Raw genomic sequence first — 18,562 nt, 5'->3', positions numbered from 1 at the left:
TAGCCTAGCAGCTAATTACATTTCTAGGGAGGTGCACGTCAGGCTACGGCGTAGGCTCTACATCCACAGAGAGCCCACGGTAACAGTAAGTAGGTGATTTAATGTATTATAATTATGATTTAATACTAATTTAATAACAAATCCTAATAGATTCTAATAGACTTGGCTAAATCTAAATCTATAAAGTTAGCTAACGATAGCGTAACAACCTGATGTTGTCGATTACCTTCAACATTAGAAAGTAATTTACCATATCAAAACTGCTTCACATGTTTTTGACTGTAAGTCAAAATTTTGACTTAATATCTCATAATTATGATTTAATTCATCTCATAGCTATAATTTGAACAAATTCTAATATATTTTATGGATTATTTGTAGTTTTTGCTGAAGCTACCGGTAAATCAAGAAAGTTAGTTAAGGCAGAGATATTGGATAAAGTTTATTTATTATTATTTTATTATTTATCCAACATCTCTGGTTAACGTTAGCATAATAACCGGATGCTGTCAATTACCTTCAAAGTAAAAGTGGATGTTATTGCAAAATAAAACTCCTTTTTGAATACAGTGTTCCCATATGCATTAAACTACTTGTTATTAGCATAATGCAGTGGGGAAAAACATACATTAATGGCAAATAACTGAACTAAGATCAATTATGACGTAGATCGGGAAGTAAATTTACCAAATCAAAATTAGCCTATGTCTAATCATGTTTTTGACCACAAGGCAAAATTCTTATTTAATATCTTATTCGTAATATTTAAACATGATATGATTTAATATATCTCGTTACTCTAATTTTGAACAAAACAAATTTTATAAAATAGTTCAAGATTGGGCTAAAGCTAAATATGTAAAGTTAGCTAACGATAGGGTAACAACCAGATGTTGTCAGGTACCTTCAAAGTAAAAGTAGATGAAATAAAACTATGAATAGAGTTAATATTGCCATATGTATAATATTGCTTTTTATTAACATAATACAATGGATAAGACATACATGAATGATAAATAACTCTAATATTGAACCAATTTTAATATATTCTATAGAATAACTCTAGTTTTGGCTAAATCTAAATCTATAAAGTTAGCTAACGATAGCGTAACAACCGGATGTTGTTAATTACCTTCAAAATAAAAGATATATTGCGAAATAAAACTCCTTTATAAATACAGTCAAATATTGCTATATGCATAATAATGCTTTTTATTAGCCTAGGGAAAAACAACCATTAAATGATTAATAACTGAACAACTAAAATGAATTATGGTTACATTAGCATAATTTTTTTTTAGCTAATTTGATATCGTTAAATAATCCACGAAATTGTTGTATAGTTGCATTATATATACATTTTGATAATTTTCACTTACCCATTTGAGAGGTAGTCGGATAAAAAGGGACTTTGAGAAACTAAACAAACACATTTTACGCCAACGGATCTGAAAGTTAAACGTGTCCTAACGGTTTTTAACGGTCGGTTTGAGCAGCCGTTAAAACAGCAGAGAACAGAGAGGTGGAAATAAAGCGTGTGATACAGCAGGGCCGTGTTTGACAGAAATAGTAAAGTGGTAGTGTCTTTTGTAACAAAATGTGCTCCTGTACACCCACCAGCAGCTCCGTCTCTCATCAGCTGTTGGAGGATGTTGCCTCGGAGGCAGATATGATGTAATCCAAAGCTCCAGTCCCGACCAGCAGAGAGAGGGAGAGACAGCAGGATAACAGCCGCACCATACGGATGGATCTCTGCTGCTTTGGCACTTTGTGAAACACATCTGAAAAACCCTTCATCGGAGCGGATCGACTCAGCGGTTCCCTGGTTGGTAAAGGAGTCATGTCGCGGAGGTTTTGCCCCTCCAGACGAAGAGGATGCTGGATGCGGACCAGCAGTAGGAGCAGCACCGGCCGGGGATGCTGCTGCTGCTGGTGAACTTGGCTCCCCCTCCACATCAGCTGTAATTAACCACCATGGCTCAGGAGTCCTCTCCCGCAGCTGCTCCGACATCCTCTGTGTGAAAATGGCCCGCACTCCGCCTCCATCGTCGACATCGGTCCGCCCTAGCTGTCGCCTTTTCGCCCGTGCTGACAGGAGGGCGCCTGCCTCAGATCTCCACACTTGCAGGCCCTTTGTGTCCGCTGCTCTGGATCACATTATCACCTATGATAGGAGCATCTGAGCTGCTGTGGGTGCTTGTATTCCGCTAATTCACCTCTTACCAGCATCGATTTTTCTCTTACAACAGATATTTTTGCAGGAAATGGGCCGCGTCCACTGGTGCACCTGCCCTGCTGGGGTCTGAGTTTGATGCTTTCCTGACCCTGCATGCCACTATGGCTCTGTAACTAAGCTATACTCTTTCTTTTGGGACATTTTCCTGGCTTTGCTCGCCTCTGCACAGCTCCATGCAGTAGTTGCCCTGCGGGGGGGAATGAGCAGCCTCCATCCCTCCAGCAGACGCCTGCCCGCCGCTGCTGCTGCTGTCCACCGTGTGGCCCTGTGACTTCACACGGGTGTGGAGGTCCTGACAACCATAAAACGTGGAGGGTGGGGACGTTTGCCTTTCCAGCTCAGGTTTAAACCATGGCCAATGAACCTGTCATCCTTAACGTGTATGATATGGTAAGAATCCCACTCACACACACTTTCTTATTCAGTTTTATTTTCTGCTTCTGGCAGGGGCCATTTGTAATCTGACACCAGCAGAGGAAGTGAATGCACCACTAGAAATAACCAACCCACTACACACCTGTTTCACAAGTGCACTTCACAGCTATTTTAACGTTGGAAGGAGTCCAGCTCAAATATGACATGCAAAACAGGCAGTTTGTGCCTGCAGCAGGAGACTGTTTATATAACTCCACAGTTGTGAATGAATCATTTTCGCAATGCTATAACAAATGCTACTGTAACTCCTAAAAACTGTAAATTAAAAGAATATTCAATGGACTTTAGTGAGCACAGGCACACCCAGGCTGAAGAAAAGCCATCTGCCCAGTGCACATGTCCTTCTCTGGCTCACTGCAGACAACATGCATTGTGTTGTCAAGCTGAATTCTGATCTGTAATGCTGTGATTGTCTTGTGAAACACTGTAACAACAAAAGATAAGAAAGCAGATAAGAAATTCAGTTACACACTTGAACCTAAAGCGAATGAAACAAGAGCTTCCCTCAACCCTCTGACCTCTGTCACTGTGCCCACAGCTCACATGATGCACATGTACACACACGCACACACCAGTAAAGGACAAGGGTCTTCATTCAGACATGTGCCCACTGCCTGGTCTTTTCAGTCTGCAGTGCTCAACGGCCTCCTGTGTGGACATTATGCAACATGTTGCTGTAAATCCACAACTACTCGGTGAACACCAAAACAGCTGTGAAGTGTTTTACTAACTCAGCTCCTTGAATTTAGGATGCAGCATATATATAACACACTATAATGTAGCTGTAAGCAGATACACACATGCTACAAGTGTTTATTAATGTATTTGTCAATGATTAAAACTTCCGCCCAATAAATAGTTAATGAATGATATAACACAGCTGTAATAATTAATGATACACACGATGACACCCTCTGCTGTGTGTTATAAAACATGTATTAAACTGTTTATACCTAAGAACATGTTGAGCCTCAAGTTTCATTCTTGACCTTGAAAATATCAGTTTGACAATAACTTCCGTACTCAAGGTCACTTTACGAGATTTCCTCACAAGCTTTCTTGTCATGAGAGTGATGTATTTCATAATGAAGACATATTCATAATACCTATCATTATAATAAGAATTGAATGGACAAGTGTTCAAGTACTTCATGTTCATGCCACTCAAATCCTGTGAATGGCGGACCCCGCCACTGAAAATGAAAACTTATTATAAAGCAGTGGTTCTTGTTCCTGGATCAACATTGCCATCAACCAATCACAATCCTCTGACATCATCTCTGTGCTGCTCCTGTCCTTCTTTAAAAATCCTTTAAGCTTCCTCTGAGCTAGTTTTCCAAATTGAAGTTAGTAAAATGAAACAAAATATTCAGTAACATTGAACAAAACCCTTATGAGCTGCTGCAGGGTTAGCGTGCTAGCTTGGTTAGTAAGTAGGCTGGGAAAATGTGTTAACAGCAGGTATTTGCAACTGAAAATACTATTATCCTTAATCTTTGTTTGTTAACAATAATCAAGCCTATTTGCAAGTTTACTCAATAGCATAGCCTACCTAGTTAGCAAGCTAACACGCTAAAATTGTAGCCTATTGGCAAGTTTACTTGTTAGCATAGCCAACCTAGTTAGCAAGCTAACACACTAACCCTGCAGTAGCTCATAAGGATTTTGTTCAATGTTATGTAGGATGCTGAGCTGATGTGGAATTATATTTTCTTTCACACAAATGCAGAACGTGCGTGCTAAAGCACTCAGTGGCCAAAGAAAAATAATCTTACCTTATATAACAAGGTTGTTTTGGTTTCACTTCCTCTCGACTTTAGCCCTTTCATTTCCTTACATCCGTTTCTGTTCTCGTACACTGAGCTTAACTGCCAGTCAGAGTGATTTCATTCACCAATGGGCTCCACAGTCGCCTATGCCGATTCAAAATGCTGAATTTGCTGAACAAAAGCTGACTAGTGCAGACGAGGGCCACAGACGCTCACTGACGACCTAACATGGAGCGATGGCTGACTGTCGGCTTGGTGTGTCAGGTCCTTTAAAGTTTTTTTCTGTCACACCTAACAATAATATTTGTTATTATAACAACAATAATTGTGGAAGAAACTAAAACAAAAGGATCCACATTGAATTTTTGTGACATAAAAAATTTCATACATAAGTCATATTCATTCAACTTTGTTTAATTCTGTATTTTTCCTCTGGTCATCCACACCCCTCCTGCTGTGGCTTAATACACCCCACAGTTTGAGAACCAACCCGGTCTCACTCCGAAGTCGTTGAAATCCAGTGCTTGGGCATTGACTTGCGGCGTCAGACACTGACCAAAAAGCCATGCTTTAACATCGGCATGATACGCTGTCGGTCGCCATTATAGTTTCGTGGCACTCTGTGGCGTCAGGGGGAAATGCAGTGGGACACAAACAAAAGTTAAGGTGACGAAAGTCCATGTAGGGCATGTGGAAGTTTTGGTGGTAGTTGGTGGTTGTTGGGTCCAACAGACACCAACTTCCACCCGCGAGAGCGGTGTATGCATCCGGTAAGATTCTAAAGCCAAACCCTGTTCTTTTTTCCTAAACCTAACCACATGCTTTTGTTGCCTAAACCCAACCACGTATGATAGTTGTTGGAGGCAGAAAAATGTCAATTTGCTTTGTTGTACTGACGTAGTGCATTTATTTTGAAAGAGGCTGTATGTCAACTGTGAATTTCCGGTAAAAACAGAACTGTATTTTGAAAGAAGACAATGCATGTATCAGGCAAAACTTGACAAGGTGTCCTAGAACATCATCAACCAACACACCCAGGGTACCTTTCACATCGTATCTGGATGTGGAAAGTCCATGACCAAACGTCGATATGTGACAAGGTCGGCGCAAGAATGTTTTGCGAGAACCCCTGCTATATTGAGGGGAACCTAATGAGTACAAATACATTTAGTGGCCACAGCAAAGAGGGAATAGAGAGTGGAAGTGAATCCATAACTTTTTGGCTCTGTTTCATCAGGAAGAAAACCTCATTCGAAACCCCCCTGACATTTGTAATAATTAAAATACAGCCATGGAACAGAGCCTTTCTCAACAGTATGTCATGTTGCTTGATTTATATGTTTAGATAAAGATGGTAGTTCTCTGAAAAATGATCTAATGTCATTGTTTATTCCATATTTCTGTTTTTAGCAGCCTTAAACAAACACACCTCCCCTGTTTATATGGTTACAACTGTTTCATGTTGTCAATCACACGTTATCTGCTTATGAGAGGAGTTATAGTTGTTGACAAGTACATGAGTAAACACTGGAAATGTCCCCATATGTGCTTAAAAGTATCCTGTGGTGTATTTAAAATAGTTTATTAATTAGATTTATAAATGCTGAAATGGTGGGTGGTGATTGAGATAAAGTGTTCCCCATGAAATATTGAAAATAATTATAGGAAATCTGCAGTTGACAATCAAATAAAACTCTGCAGAGATTTAGAAATGATCAACTTATCACAATTATTTTTAGTCACTTGCATGTTATGAAGCTGAATTCTCCAAATGCCTTTTTTTTTTTTTTTGCTCACCTGTAGTCAAGTATTTCAACAAGTGCCCTCATCTGCTAGCTTCCTAGATGTGAGTAAACTGTACAGATGTAAAACAACAGCACCATATATGCACATTGCCAACAATGAGACTGAACACTCACACATATAAATGTATGTTCACACAGTCTGACACAAAGCCAGGTGCAGTGTTCAGACTCTCAGCCCTCTCTTGGTTTCTTGAAGTCGTCTCACAGATGAGGACCTCGGTCGGGCCAGGAGTGACAGCTGCTCAAACAGCTGATCTAATTCCAGTGTGTGGACTTAACAGGTCACACAGGGTCTGTTGAGGAGGGAGAAAGTGATCACGAGGGCGATGACAGTCAGAGTCCGCCTTAAATACTTTTTGCCGAGAATTAAACACGAAAGAAGGCGGTAAGATGAGCCTGAGAGTGAATCATACGAGGAGGGAGGATGATGAATCGATCGCCTTCAATGTGAAATCAATGTGACTGGTGGATGTGTGCAGCGGTGGATGCTGCATCTGCATAGGGAGGGTCGCTGCAGCAGTGCTGGCATGCAACAAGAGAGTTGAGGCATCAGAGACGTGTGATTTATATCAGCAGAACAATGACTGAATACGCTTCATTAATGTTGGCAGGACTCACAAAGTCGCATTATTTGATAGTCAGCTTGTCACAATCTCTTTTCACTTAGCTGGAAGAATTCGTCCTTTTGGATTGACTCCTTCCAGGAAGCTGAAGGCTGGTTTAAAGATTTCCATCAGTGTTCCTGGTGTGAAATGGTAAAAGCTAGAGAGCTAAAAGGGGTAAAGTCACAGCAGAAACATGAGAAGACCCTGTTGACACAAAATAAAGAGGTGGATATGCTTTTATTGTATCACTCTGAGCCCGGAAACATGTTCTATTATTAATAGGGGACAGCTGGGGCAGTGTGGATAGCTCTTAGCATGTTTCCTCAGGGGTGTCTCAGGGTGTGGGAGTGTCAGTGGGCTTTGGGGGTAGTGAGCTGTGGTCCTGCCATAAATTATCTCTTGATTGTCTGTAGTAAGGGGCAGCAAGGTGGCTCATAGATCACCAGGATCATTTCTAAGTGTAATTTTCCGCCATCTAAAGACTGGCAGGTCACATAGATCAGAGAGTCTCTGTGTGATTGATTTAATATCTGCCTTTGAGGTGGATCAGTCCAGGGTGTCTCCAACTCCAGCCAGAATAAATGTTGGCCTTGTACATTTCTGAGAACCACAGATACGTTACATTTGTACATTATTATGTAATGGCTACGTTAAAACTTAAAGTGGTTAACTTGTGGTTAGGATTAAGCACAAAAACCTCTTGGTTATGGTTAGGAAAACACTACGTTTTGGTTTAAAATACCAGTTTATGGTGGTGGCCCTGGTAGAAATGCAGTGATGTCTTTAAGAAAACACTGCTGGAAACACAGCAATGTCTCTGTAAAAAATTGCTTTTGGTAGTGCATTTCCCTGTGGAAATGTCAGCGATCTCTCTGGAATAAACACCTGCCTATGGTGGCACAATTTTTTAGATGATGGAAATACAGCGATGTCTTAATTTTAAACAAAAAAAAAAACCTTTTGATGTCAAAACTGCTGCTGGAAAAACAGCAATGTCTCTGTAAAAAATTCCCTGTTGGAAACACAGGGGTATCTTGGTAAAAAAAACCAATTGCTTTTGTTGGCACATTCCCCGGTGGAAATGTAGCGATCTCTTGGGAATAAACAACTGCTTCTGGTGGTGCATGTCTTGATTTAAAAAAATAAATAAATTTAAAAAATTGTTGGCTAAAACGCCGCTGCAGACACAGAGATTCATCTGTTAAAAACAACCATTTTTAGTTGCACAATCCCCAGTGGAAATGCAGCAATGTATCAGTAAAAAACAACTGCTTTGGTGGCAAAACGCTGCTGGAAATGCAGTGATGTCTCGGTCAAAAAAAAAAAACAACAACTTTTGTTGGCCAGTGCCCGGTGGAAATACAGTGATGTCTTGAAAAAAACACAACTGCTTTTGGTGGCAAAAATGCTGCTTGAAACCACACAGGGATGTCTCTGTAAAAAAAAAACAACCACTTTGGAAATGCAGTGATGTCTTGGAAAAAGAACGCTTTTTGTTGCACATTCCCAGGTTGAAATGCAGCAAACTCTCTGAATAAACTACCACTTGTCAGGTCACAATCTTTGGTGAAATGCAGTGATGTCTTGATAAAAACGCGACCGCTTTTGTTGGCAAAAATGCCCCTGGAAACACAGGGATGCATCTGTAAAACAACAACTGTATTTTGTATAAATTCCACAATGGAAATGCAGCAATCTCTCTGTGTAAACAACCACTTTTGGTGGCACAATCCCTTACGGTGGTGTAAACAAAGAGATGTCTTGATTAAAAAAAACAGCAGCCTTTGTTGGCAAAAACACATGGGGAAACACAGGGATAGGTCTATAAAAAAACAACCACTTTTGGTTGCACAGTGAGTGGTGTCTGTGGTTTGCTGACCAATCTAATAGCATCATCAACTGTACATAAGAGTGTCCACAGGAAGAGAAGAGGAAATAATTTCAGAATGATTTAACTTTAGATAGGTGGGTCAAGTGTAGATATAATCTGGATTAATAATATTTAATTTTATTCAAAAATTATCTCCAGTAGCCGTAAGATGTGACCAAGATGTTGATATGACAAGGCTGACATTTGAATATTATCTTTTTAATATTAGAAAAGTCATAAATCACAGTGTTAGCTTGTCTTTTGGTCTGTAGTGGCTTCTGGTTGTATTGTAGCACATTATCAGATGGAGTTCTTTAAGGAATAGTTTGACATTTGACATCAGTCTTCTCATTTAACTCTCGACAAGGCGGAGTGTATTTCCTTAAAGGTCAAACTGTTCCTCTCACTTAAAAACAGCTCACGTTCTTTAAATTAAATTGAGCTGAATAGCAGCAGTGCAGTGACGTCATTGTGATCCTGAACTTATTTTTTCCTCACAGTCATGTGTCAGAATAATTACTAAGTGTTTTTCTGAGACTGAGTACAGTATGATGAGCTGTTTAAGGCTACAGTGTCATAATATTTCCTGTAGAGCTGCTGCACTGTTTATGTCCTGATACAACACAAAATAACTCTTGCTATCGATCCCTCTTCTTCACTCCTCACTCTTCCTCCCTCTCATTCTCTGCAGTACTGGATAAACGAATACACTTCCAATCTGGGGATTGGAGTCTTCCACTCAGGCATTGAGATTTATGGCAGAGGTAAGACCTTTGCTTCATTTCCTTTATGTCTGGGAGAAATCCCATTACAGCTTGTCAGAGCGGAATCACAGCAGGATGGACTCAGGCCTGTGCATCACTGTCTGATGGTGAGGTCTGTGCGAGGCTGCTTTCACAGACGCAGATGAAGTCTGGTTTTAAAAATGGAATGTGGAATTGTGTTCCTAATAACATGACCCCATTTCTCTGGGTTGAGTCACCACTGACTCACTCTGCATTGTGTGTGTATGTGTGTGTGTTTTTAAAAAAAGAGAGGCAGAAACCAGCGTGAAACTAGATCACTGGGAATTCCATTATGCCCTTGCAACGAGAAATATTGTCTCTGTGCACGGTGAAATGTGATGATAGTAAAAATCCTCACAGGGCCGGAAGTCGCTCGTTTTCATGGAATTTCTGCACATTTTTTTGTGCTTACAGCATATATTTGCATAATGACGGAATGAATTTAATCATGTTTAATGTATCACTGTCAGATTAAAAGCAACTCGAAATAGATGTCAGTTTTTTTAAAGAGTTATATTTGAAATGTGGATTTAATTAAAAGGCTTTAGTACTGAGTTTATTCAGATGTTAAGGGATCTATAAATGAGTTTGCATTAATTCCATAACTCACAGACAGTGGTGGGATGTAACTAAATACATTTTACTTAGGTACAGTAGTGAAGTAAAATTTTGAGGTATTTGTACCTTAGGTGAGCACTTTATTTTATGCTATTTTATACTTTTACTCCACTACATTTTAGACACAAATATTGTACTTTTTACTCCATTACATGTATTTGACATCTAATAAAAATTTCACATGCAAACATGTAATCATTTTCTAAAATATGATTATTATAGATTAAAGCAGTGGTTCCTAACCAGTGGGCAGTGGTCCAAAAGTGACTCGCGAACATGTCAGGTTTGTAAAAAACACACTGTATTGCAAGTACAGTGAATATTTGGCACAGAGCTTTTATTTTGAAGTGCCGTTTCCTGCCGTAGAGTGAGTCAATAACAGACAGATACTAAACAGAGACAGAAAATGAGCATGACAGCACAGCCTAACGCAGGTATGACGCCGAAAATTTTAACCTGTGTGGATCTTGAACTAATGACTAAGGACAAATCTGGACCCTGTGGCTGGACCAGTTGGGAACCACTGGATTAAAGGGACAGTTCACCCCCAAATCAAAAATACATATTTTGCCTCTTACCTGTAGCGCTATTTATCAGTCTGGATTGTTTTGGTGTGAGTTGCAGAGTGTTGAAGATATCAACTGTAGAGATGTCTGCCTTCTCTCCAATATAATGGAACTAGATGGCACTTGGCATGTGGAGCTCAGAGTGCCAAAAAATAAATTCGAAAAACTCAACAGCAGTGTCTCTTTCCAGAAATCATGACCCAGTTACTCAAGATAATCCACAGACCTTGTCGTGAGCAGCTTCATGTAGGAACTATTTTCTTTCTACAGAACTACACCTACCAACTGTATCACTGCACAGAAGGACGTGTGCATCTACTCATGAACGAGAGGCTCATGCTCATGACAGCACCAGATGTAAACATTAATGGCGTCCTCCTCGGCTGAGTTGTAACGTTACCTAGCTCAGTGGTGGTAGGAGAGCGAGCTAACTGCTAGCTAGCTGTCACAAGCCTCTCGTCCATTTGTTTGGTCAAAAGAAATTCGTTTTTCAAATGTATTTTTTGGCACTTTGAGCACCACAAACCGAGTGCCATCTAGTTCCATTATGCAGGAGAGAAGGCAGACATCTCTATGGCTGATATCTCCAACACTCTGCAACTTACACCTGAACAATCTAGACTGATAAATAGCACTACAGGTAAGAGGGAAAATATGTGTTTTTAATTTTGGGGTGCACTGTCCCTTTAACCAACCGAACAGAATATAAAGTTGTAGTCTGTAACAGCGCATCCCATTTCATAATATCAGGATATGCTGAATGTGTCAAATGTTTCTTTGTATAGTAACTAATAGCTAAAACTATCAAATAAATGTACTGGAATAAAAATGACAATATTTCCCTCTGGATTGTAGTGGAGAAGAAGACAAAAAGACTCAAGTAAAGTGGAAGTACCCTGCCTAATGTACACTGAAAAAAACACTTTGTCTTTGCTCTGATGTTTCACAGGTTTATGTTAAAGATCCAAGACTTCGCTGTGCACTCAACAGATACATTCTCTCAAATTTTGGTCACAGATTTGTTAAAATCCATGTAAATGAGCAGATAATCCATCCACCTAACAGGTGTGACAAATTTGCGACTGAAATTTGAGAGAAATACTATATATCCATTGCGTGCATGAAAAAAAGTCTCAGATCTTTAATTTAAACCGGTGAAAATGGGACCAAAAACAAAAGTGATGTGTTCAGTGTACTTGGTTTCTTTCCACCACTAGTTTTTATGTGGCAACAATGAAATCTTAATATATCTAAGCATAATAATTTCTTTAACATGTTGTATATAAAATAACTTTGTATACTTACCTCATACTCACTGACTTGTCTCCCCACACTAGTGTATTTGTAGCTGTATGCCAGCCATATGGCTGAAACAGCTGTGTGTGTTGTTAAAATGTATAAATTCAAATGAAAGTCAAAGGATACAAAGCCGACAGTGTCAGGTACTCTGTTCAGTATGCTGTGCCCTCAGTGTTCATCAGTGTTTTCCATTATACTGCTGTAAATACAGTGCAGGGCGGCCTGTAATTAGCCCGGCCTAATCATTTAAGCACAGTGCGTCAGTGAATAATTGCTGGCTTCTGTCTAATTACAGTTGTTTGGTGCCTCCATTCAAAGAGTTAACCTGTGTTTTGTATCTTTGTCCACACAGAGTTTGCATACGGGGGCCATCCATACCCTTTCAGCGGCATCTTTGAAATCAATCCCGGGAACGCCGCTGAATTGGGAGAGACATTCAAATTCAAGTGAGCACGCTCCATATTAGCATACAGTACGCTGAGGGGGTGTTCATGTTAATGTTGGAGATAAGTGTGCTGATGTGTGTTTTCTGCTCACACACAGGGAGGCCATTGTTTTGGGTACGACAGACTTCACAGAGGAGGACATAGATAAAATCATGGAGGAGCTGGGTAAAGAGTTTAAAGGCAACGCCTACCATCTAATGCACAAGAACTGCAACCACTTCTCCTCCTCGCTGTCTGAGGTCAGTCTGATCCCGTTTTTACTGCCAAATGTTTGTTTTGTTCCTACATGTACGTATTGTTGAGAAACTATACAGAACAGTGCTCAGTAACAGCTATAAATAAGTGAGTTAAGTAAGTTACTTGTCCTACATTTCTATATGTTCACCAAGAAGCAGCTTCAGATACGACCTCACAGTTAAACTTGGTTATATTTTTGGCCTTTGGATATTTGTTTACTGTTTTTTTTTTATACTTCCACCTTTATATTTGCACCCTTTCTCACTTTTAAATGCAACTGCTGCACAAAAATGTTCTTTAATATAAAAAAGATCTATGAAAGTGTGTTAACAGACATACCTTTAAAGGGACACCCCATCAAATTTGCACATGAAGGTTCAGGTTAGTTGTCATGATAAGGAAGATAAGATGAAATAAGACTTTATTAATCCAACACCAGGAAAAATTCACATGCTACAGCAGCTAAAGAGTCAGAGGCAAGAGAAAAAAGGAACAGTAACTGGATATTAAAAACTGAGCAAAATACGACAGAAATAAAAGTCAGATAAAATAAGAATTACATAAAATCTATGTGCACTATATGCATCTTTCACATAGTACGATTCAGCCTTTAAAAACAGTTGTATAATGTCTTCTGTCGCTCTGAAGGGAGTTTTCTCAAGTATGGAAAAATAAATCTGTTGACATCATCAGAGTTTTATCAGCCTGGGCTTCAGCTCGACACATTTTTAGCTGCATGGCTCAAATGTACATTGGGTCTACCAGTTTGGTCTGGACAAAAATGCTTCAACAGCTACTGGATGGATTGGCTTTGTTACATTTATGTCCTCCTCAGGGTGAATTGTAATGAGTTAGCTGATCTCTTAACTTTTCATTTAGTTTAATTTACCTTGGTTTATGAGAAGTACCTGCAAAACTGGAGACATTCCCATCAGCATCAGCTGCACTGTGTATTTAACGGTAAATAGTTGTAAATATGTTACTATGTTAAAATGATAAACAAAGATGGTGATTGTGATCAGAATCAGATCAGAATGCCTTTTATTGTCATTGTATCCTTTAAAAAAAACGCAACGAAATTAGGAGTGCTACTCTGTAAGGTGCTGACAATTAACACCACATCCTCCATACATTCAACGATCCAATCCTCACACTATTAAATAATAGACAATAAATAACTGTAAAAGGTATGAAAACTACACATAGTACGACTGAATATTGCACATTCTCCTGATTATAATTACTTTTTTTGTAATGAGAATATTTTTAGTAAAGGATCTAAATATTTGCACCACCGATGAATATAACCGTATGTTTCACATCAGCATATTCCGACTTTTTTCAGTTGCTGTGTGGACGGGAAATCCCTCGCTGGGTCAACAGACTGGCGTACTTCAGCTCCTGCATCCCTTTCCTGCAGAGCTGCCTACCCAAGGAGTGGTTAACCCCGGCCGCCCTGCAGAGCCACATCAGCCTCGGCCTCCACAAAGAGGAACACAACGAGTCCAGTGACGAGGACCCTTCGTCACCGCCCGGAGCGGCCGCCACCGGCTCCTCCCACAGCTGTCGCCACACGAGGGTGTGAACTGCCCAAAATACACTGACCTCTGGACCTCCCTGCCATCTCTGCTAGTGGCTCAAGTGGCATTAGTAGGCTTGAACAACCAGCTGACCTCATACTGTTTGTCCTCTGAGTAAAGAGGCAGGAAAAGAAGACTTCACCTCTTCATGAAACGAGCTGCTGCCAGAGACTTCAGACCTACAGAGACCCTGCCCGTCCTTTCTACAGGCGTCAGTACGACGAACTTTGACGTGAGCTCTGAAGTGTGGCTCAGACTCCATAACAACCACTTGTAGATCTGAAGTTTGTAGTACGTTATTATTAGTCTTTTCCATGAACTTTTAAACCTTTGTCAGCCTTGTTCCCTGCCCTGCCTTCAGAGCTGCTTTTGTAGAATAACTAGACACCTGAGGCTACTTATAGTGACGTTACCAGGAAAACCGCTAACCTGCTCAACTTCAACAAGTTCTCGTTCAATAACCTCTCTGTGGCCTTCAGTTGATATCATTGACTCTGCTTCATTGTGTGGAACTGTAGTAGTTAACTCTGGCCATTTTAGAGGGTTTAAAGAGGATTTGATTGTTCCTCGAGTTCAGTCCGAACTCCTAAAAATGTTGCATGTCGAAAGAACAGAAGCTAAGCTGAGACTCCACACTTCTTATCAATCAAGTATTCCTCCTCCTTTTCCTTTTGTAAAACAACCGATCCAACCTGGGACTCGTCTTAAACCGTAAACTGGCTGCCAGCATAACCAGTTCCTAACAAACAATCAAGGGCAAATACTGTTCAGTTTAAATAGTCGCTGTTCATACAGCTGCTGGCAGCCCACTCACAATCTGTGAACATCTCAGAGACACAAACACAAAGAAAGCAAAGCTGCTACACTGACAATTATTGACTTTGTGACCCACTACAATTTTTGTCTACGCTTTTATATCCAAATGGTCTTTATATGATAATGGTGCGATAACTTCCAGGCTTGGAAATGTACATTTACACCCGGAGAATGTTCCTCTGTGATACTGGTCTTATCATCTTTTTCAACATTTAAACCAATCACGACTGAGCAGCCATGAGAAGGGAAAGCAGAAAATCAGTATTCTCCTTTAAAGTACGGTCCTTAAAGCAATAGTTTCTACATTTTGGGAAATGTACTTATTTGCTTTCTTGCAGAAAGTTAGATAAAAAGATCAGTACCATTTTAACAACCACAGAATAGGTCGATTTCCACTGACTTCAAAAACAACATATATGACGTCCCAATGGTTCCGGCTTTAAACATGTACTTAACATTATGAAACGATCACAGTTACGTTATGAAACAATGTTAGGTGGGTTTAGGCAACAAAGCTATGTGATTAGGTGTGGAAAAACCGTCATGGTATAGCTTTGAATAAGTACTTTTGTCACATCACATATGTCACGAGCGTAGTTTGCTACACACACTGGCATAATACGCTACGTCGTCATTAAAAGAAGTCAACGCTGATTCCTGGTTGAAAGTCCCGTGCTTGCTTGACCAATCCGCCACCAATCCCGTCTACGCTACAGGAACTTCCTCTTTTTTTTCACAAGATTACGCAGACTTTGAGGCTTTTTATGCTACGTCACCTTACTTACACCTCCATTCCCGTAATAATAATTACTACAGCCACTAGAGGGCGCCATCTTACAATAAACTTAACTCATGCTGCAATTATGTTCTCCTTGGATGGTCCCATTTCCAGAGCTGGCAAGACGTTCTTCCGAATTTGGTTATTCACGAGTCTAAAGCCCAGTTCAAAGCAAAGATTCACAAAGAGACGAAACCATTTTAGAACATTTCAGAGAAAAGTTGCGGCGGTGTGAAGCGGCTGTCTGAACTCGACTAAAGTCGGCTGACGGTGTCACCTGCAACTCAGCTGGTCAAATCACTGGCAAGTGGTTTTAGAACGTAAGGATCGTCACCACTTTCAACAGCCAATTGGCTTGCTACGTTCTCCCTGACTGATTAATTGACGCTGGTTATTTATATTATTGTGGCATATTTATCATGGATACAGTCCATCTGATGCTCATTTTGTTTCTGTTTTTCACTGTTTCATCACTACTACAAATGCAGCTGTAGCCAGTATCTCACTGTCACTATCTTCATTCATATTGTAAGAATCTACAAATTATATTCAGCCACAAAATAAACCCGAAAAGCTGGAAATCAGAACAGAGGTACAGAGTTGTCGCATAGAGATGACACACCATCTCATCTAGTTGCATTGGTGTGAACCGGCAGGTTTTTAGGACGTTGCAGAACGGTGCATTGGAAGTAGTTGCCTTTTTCAACTCATCTCGTCATGAATCTTTGGTCTGAACTGGGCTTTAAGTCATAATGTGAAAACAATATGGACGCCACACAGAAGATGTGTACAAAGTGATTTCATCCCAGACTTGTTGCTGCACCAGTATGTCCCCTTAAACTACTTAAATATTGCTTTACCTGACTAATGCTAATGCATAACTCTTCTGACTGATCTAGGTCAGTCTAGATCTACAGGAACTGTCAGTTACAACCTGATACCATATTGCAAATTACATGTGAGCAAATATTAATGTGCAACATGTGAATTGATTAAGTTTATTACGATAAACCAAACATTTACTTTTGTTCACCATGTTTTTTGCGTGATATGACATCAATCTGGCAACTTGGGTACCAAAATTTTCGCCTAGTTTATGAGTTGTTGTTCTGACTTGGGGGGCGTTCACATGAATTTATCCATTTTCCCGATTATTCCAACGTCACAATAATGCAAGGTAGGAGTTGTAATAAGCGGCTTGCACAGTCAACCTATATGAACATTTTTTCAGCAAAAGTGGGCAGCATTTTAACGTCCATTCAGTAAATATGAAACTACAGCCACCAGTTGCTAGCTTAGCTTAGCATGAAGACTAGAAGCAGGGGGAACAGCTAGCCTGGCTCTGTCCAAAGGTAACAAAATCCTACCAGCACACTGACAGTTCACCATTTAACACCTCAAATCTCGTTTGAAAATTAAGTGTAAAAACAACAATTTGACAGATGATTGTTTTTTTATCTTTGGACAGAGCAGAGCTCGCTAGTTCCCTATGTCCAGGCTAAGCTAAGCTAACTGACTGCTACGTGAAGCTTCATATTTATCCAACAGGCATGGATGGTATCAAAATTCTCATCTAACTCTCAGCAAGAAAACAAGTGAAAGTATTTCCTCAAAAATCTAACTTTTCCTTTAAGACAGTATTCTTATGTTTGGTTTATTTCAACTGTGAACTGAACTGTGATGTGTTTACAGATACGAAGCATTTTAATCATCGTTAACAGACCTTTTTAAGAAGTGACTTCTGAGGTTTTGTTGCAGTGAGAATGTTAGATACTCATAAAGGGAAAATATGATGTCATAAAGTTATTGTGGTTTTAGGTTAAACGCAGGTAAACAACCCCATTAATGACTATTTCCCCTCTGCTATCGATGATGGTGGTGATTATAATGATTATAATGACAAACATCAGCTCCTGGTTACTCATTTAAATTCATGTCACTTGCTTTTTTTAAAATGCAAAGCTCAGTGAACATGTGATTTAATCTTGTCCCATCCCTCCTGCTGTAGTGTGTTCATGGACAGCTCCCCTTTCTCAGGAAGGAAATCACATGACTTGTAACAGTGACCGCCATCTCACTCCTGCTGAACACTTTGTTAAACGGAGTTGAAAGTGCAAATGAATCATTTGACTTCATCGTCATGTTCTTAAATAAGCTACATTCTTATTTATTTTCGGTGTAGTCTTACATTTCACCACGTGTGCTGTGTTCAGACTCTTTGGTATATTTTGAGTTGACAGGAGCTGTACAGTGATCAGTAATCCATGCTCAAAAGTCTCCGGCAGTCTGCAGAGCAGACCAGACAGGTATTTTTTTCTATTGTTCTGTATCAACCATAACCCTGTATTTCCTTTTCCTAACCCAAGACAATTTCAAGAATGAAGATATAGTACTAGAATAAAGAGACAGAATAACACAGGAGTGTTTTGTTTCTTCTGTTGTAGAATATGGGTAATTTTAGACAATATAAATTTGTCAACCATTACAGATTTTGCCATGGTTTTATACGCCATGATTAACATCTCTGGGTGTATTAGGCTATACTGGATTTTATATGACTTTCAGCATAAATATGATGAAGACAGATATTTAATTACACTTTCACTGATTAACCAAATACAAAAATAAATAAAAATATAATAATAATAATTTTAGACATTAACAATTTATAGATAAAAAGAACTTGGCAGATATATCAATGGAGCCAATAAAATGTA

The 18,562-nt window shown here is 39.6% G+C and overlaps 1 protein-coding gene across 3 annotated transcripts; it reads left to right on the top strand.

Moving 5' to 3' along the window:
* Nucleotides 1–47: 47 nt before the first annotated feature.
* On the top strand, nucleotides 48–18,248 carry LOC125900485 (deubiquitinase DESI2). Of its 3 annotated transcripts, XM_049595518.1 has the most exons (6): nucleotides 48–85; nucleotides 1,621–2,626; nucleotides 9,412–9,484; nucleotides 12,341–12,434; nucleotides 12,532–12,673; nucleotides 14,017–18,248. In XM_049595518.1, exons 2-6 carry the CDS (start codon nucleotides 2,588–2,590, stop codon nucleotides 14,254–14,256), a joined length of 588 nt encoding a protein of 195 aa, XP_049451475.1. In that variant the 5' UTR covers nucleotides 48–85; nucleotides 1,621–2,587; the 3' UTR covers nucleotides 14,257–18,248. The 3 variants fall into 3 exon arrangements, with proteins under 3 accessions (XP_049451475.1, XP_049451474.1, XP_049451476.1); XM_049595517.1 differs by lacking the exon at nucleotides 48–85 and having other exon boundaries at nucleotides 1,317–2,626; XM_049595519.1 differs by lacking the exons at nucleotides 48–85; nucleotides 1,621–2,626; nucleotides 9,412–9,484 and adding an exon at nucleotides 10,399–10,406.
* The last annotated feature ends 314 nt before the right edge of the window (nucleotides 18,249–18,562 follow it).

Source organism: Epinephelus fuscoguttatus, linkage group LG14 (assembly GCF_011397635.1).
Source record: "Epinephelus fuscoguttatus linkage group LG14, E.fuscoguttatus.final_Chr_v1".
Taxonomy (NCBI): domain Eukaryota; kingdom Metazoa; phylum Chordata; class Actinopteri; order Perciformes; family Serranidae; genus Epinephelus; species Epinephelus fuscoguttatus.
The sequence above is the reverse complement of the archived record's forward strand: the minus strand, read 5'-3'. Positions and strand labels throughout refer to the sequence as shown.

Excerpts from the sequence above, each read along its gene's own strand:
- LOC125900485 (XM_049595518.1), top strand. The coding sequence starts at position 2,588 with ATGGCCAATGAACCTGTCATCCTTAACGTGTATGATATG. Across the intron at positions 2,627-9,411 it reads TCCTTAACGTGTATGATATG|TACTGGATAAACGAATACAC; the intron begins GTAAGAATCCCA and ends CATTCTCTGCAG. Across the intron at positions 12,435-12,531 it reads GGAGAGACATTCAAATTCAA|GGAGGCCATTGTTTTGGGTA; the intron begins GTGAGCACGCTC and ends GCTCACACACAG.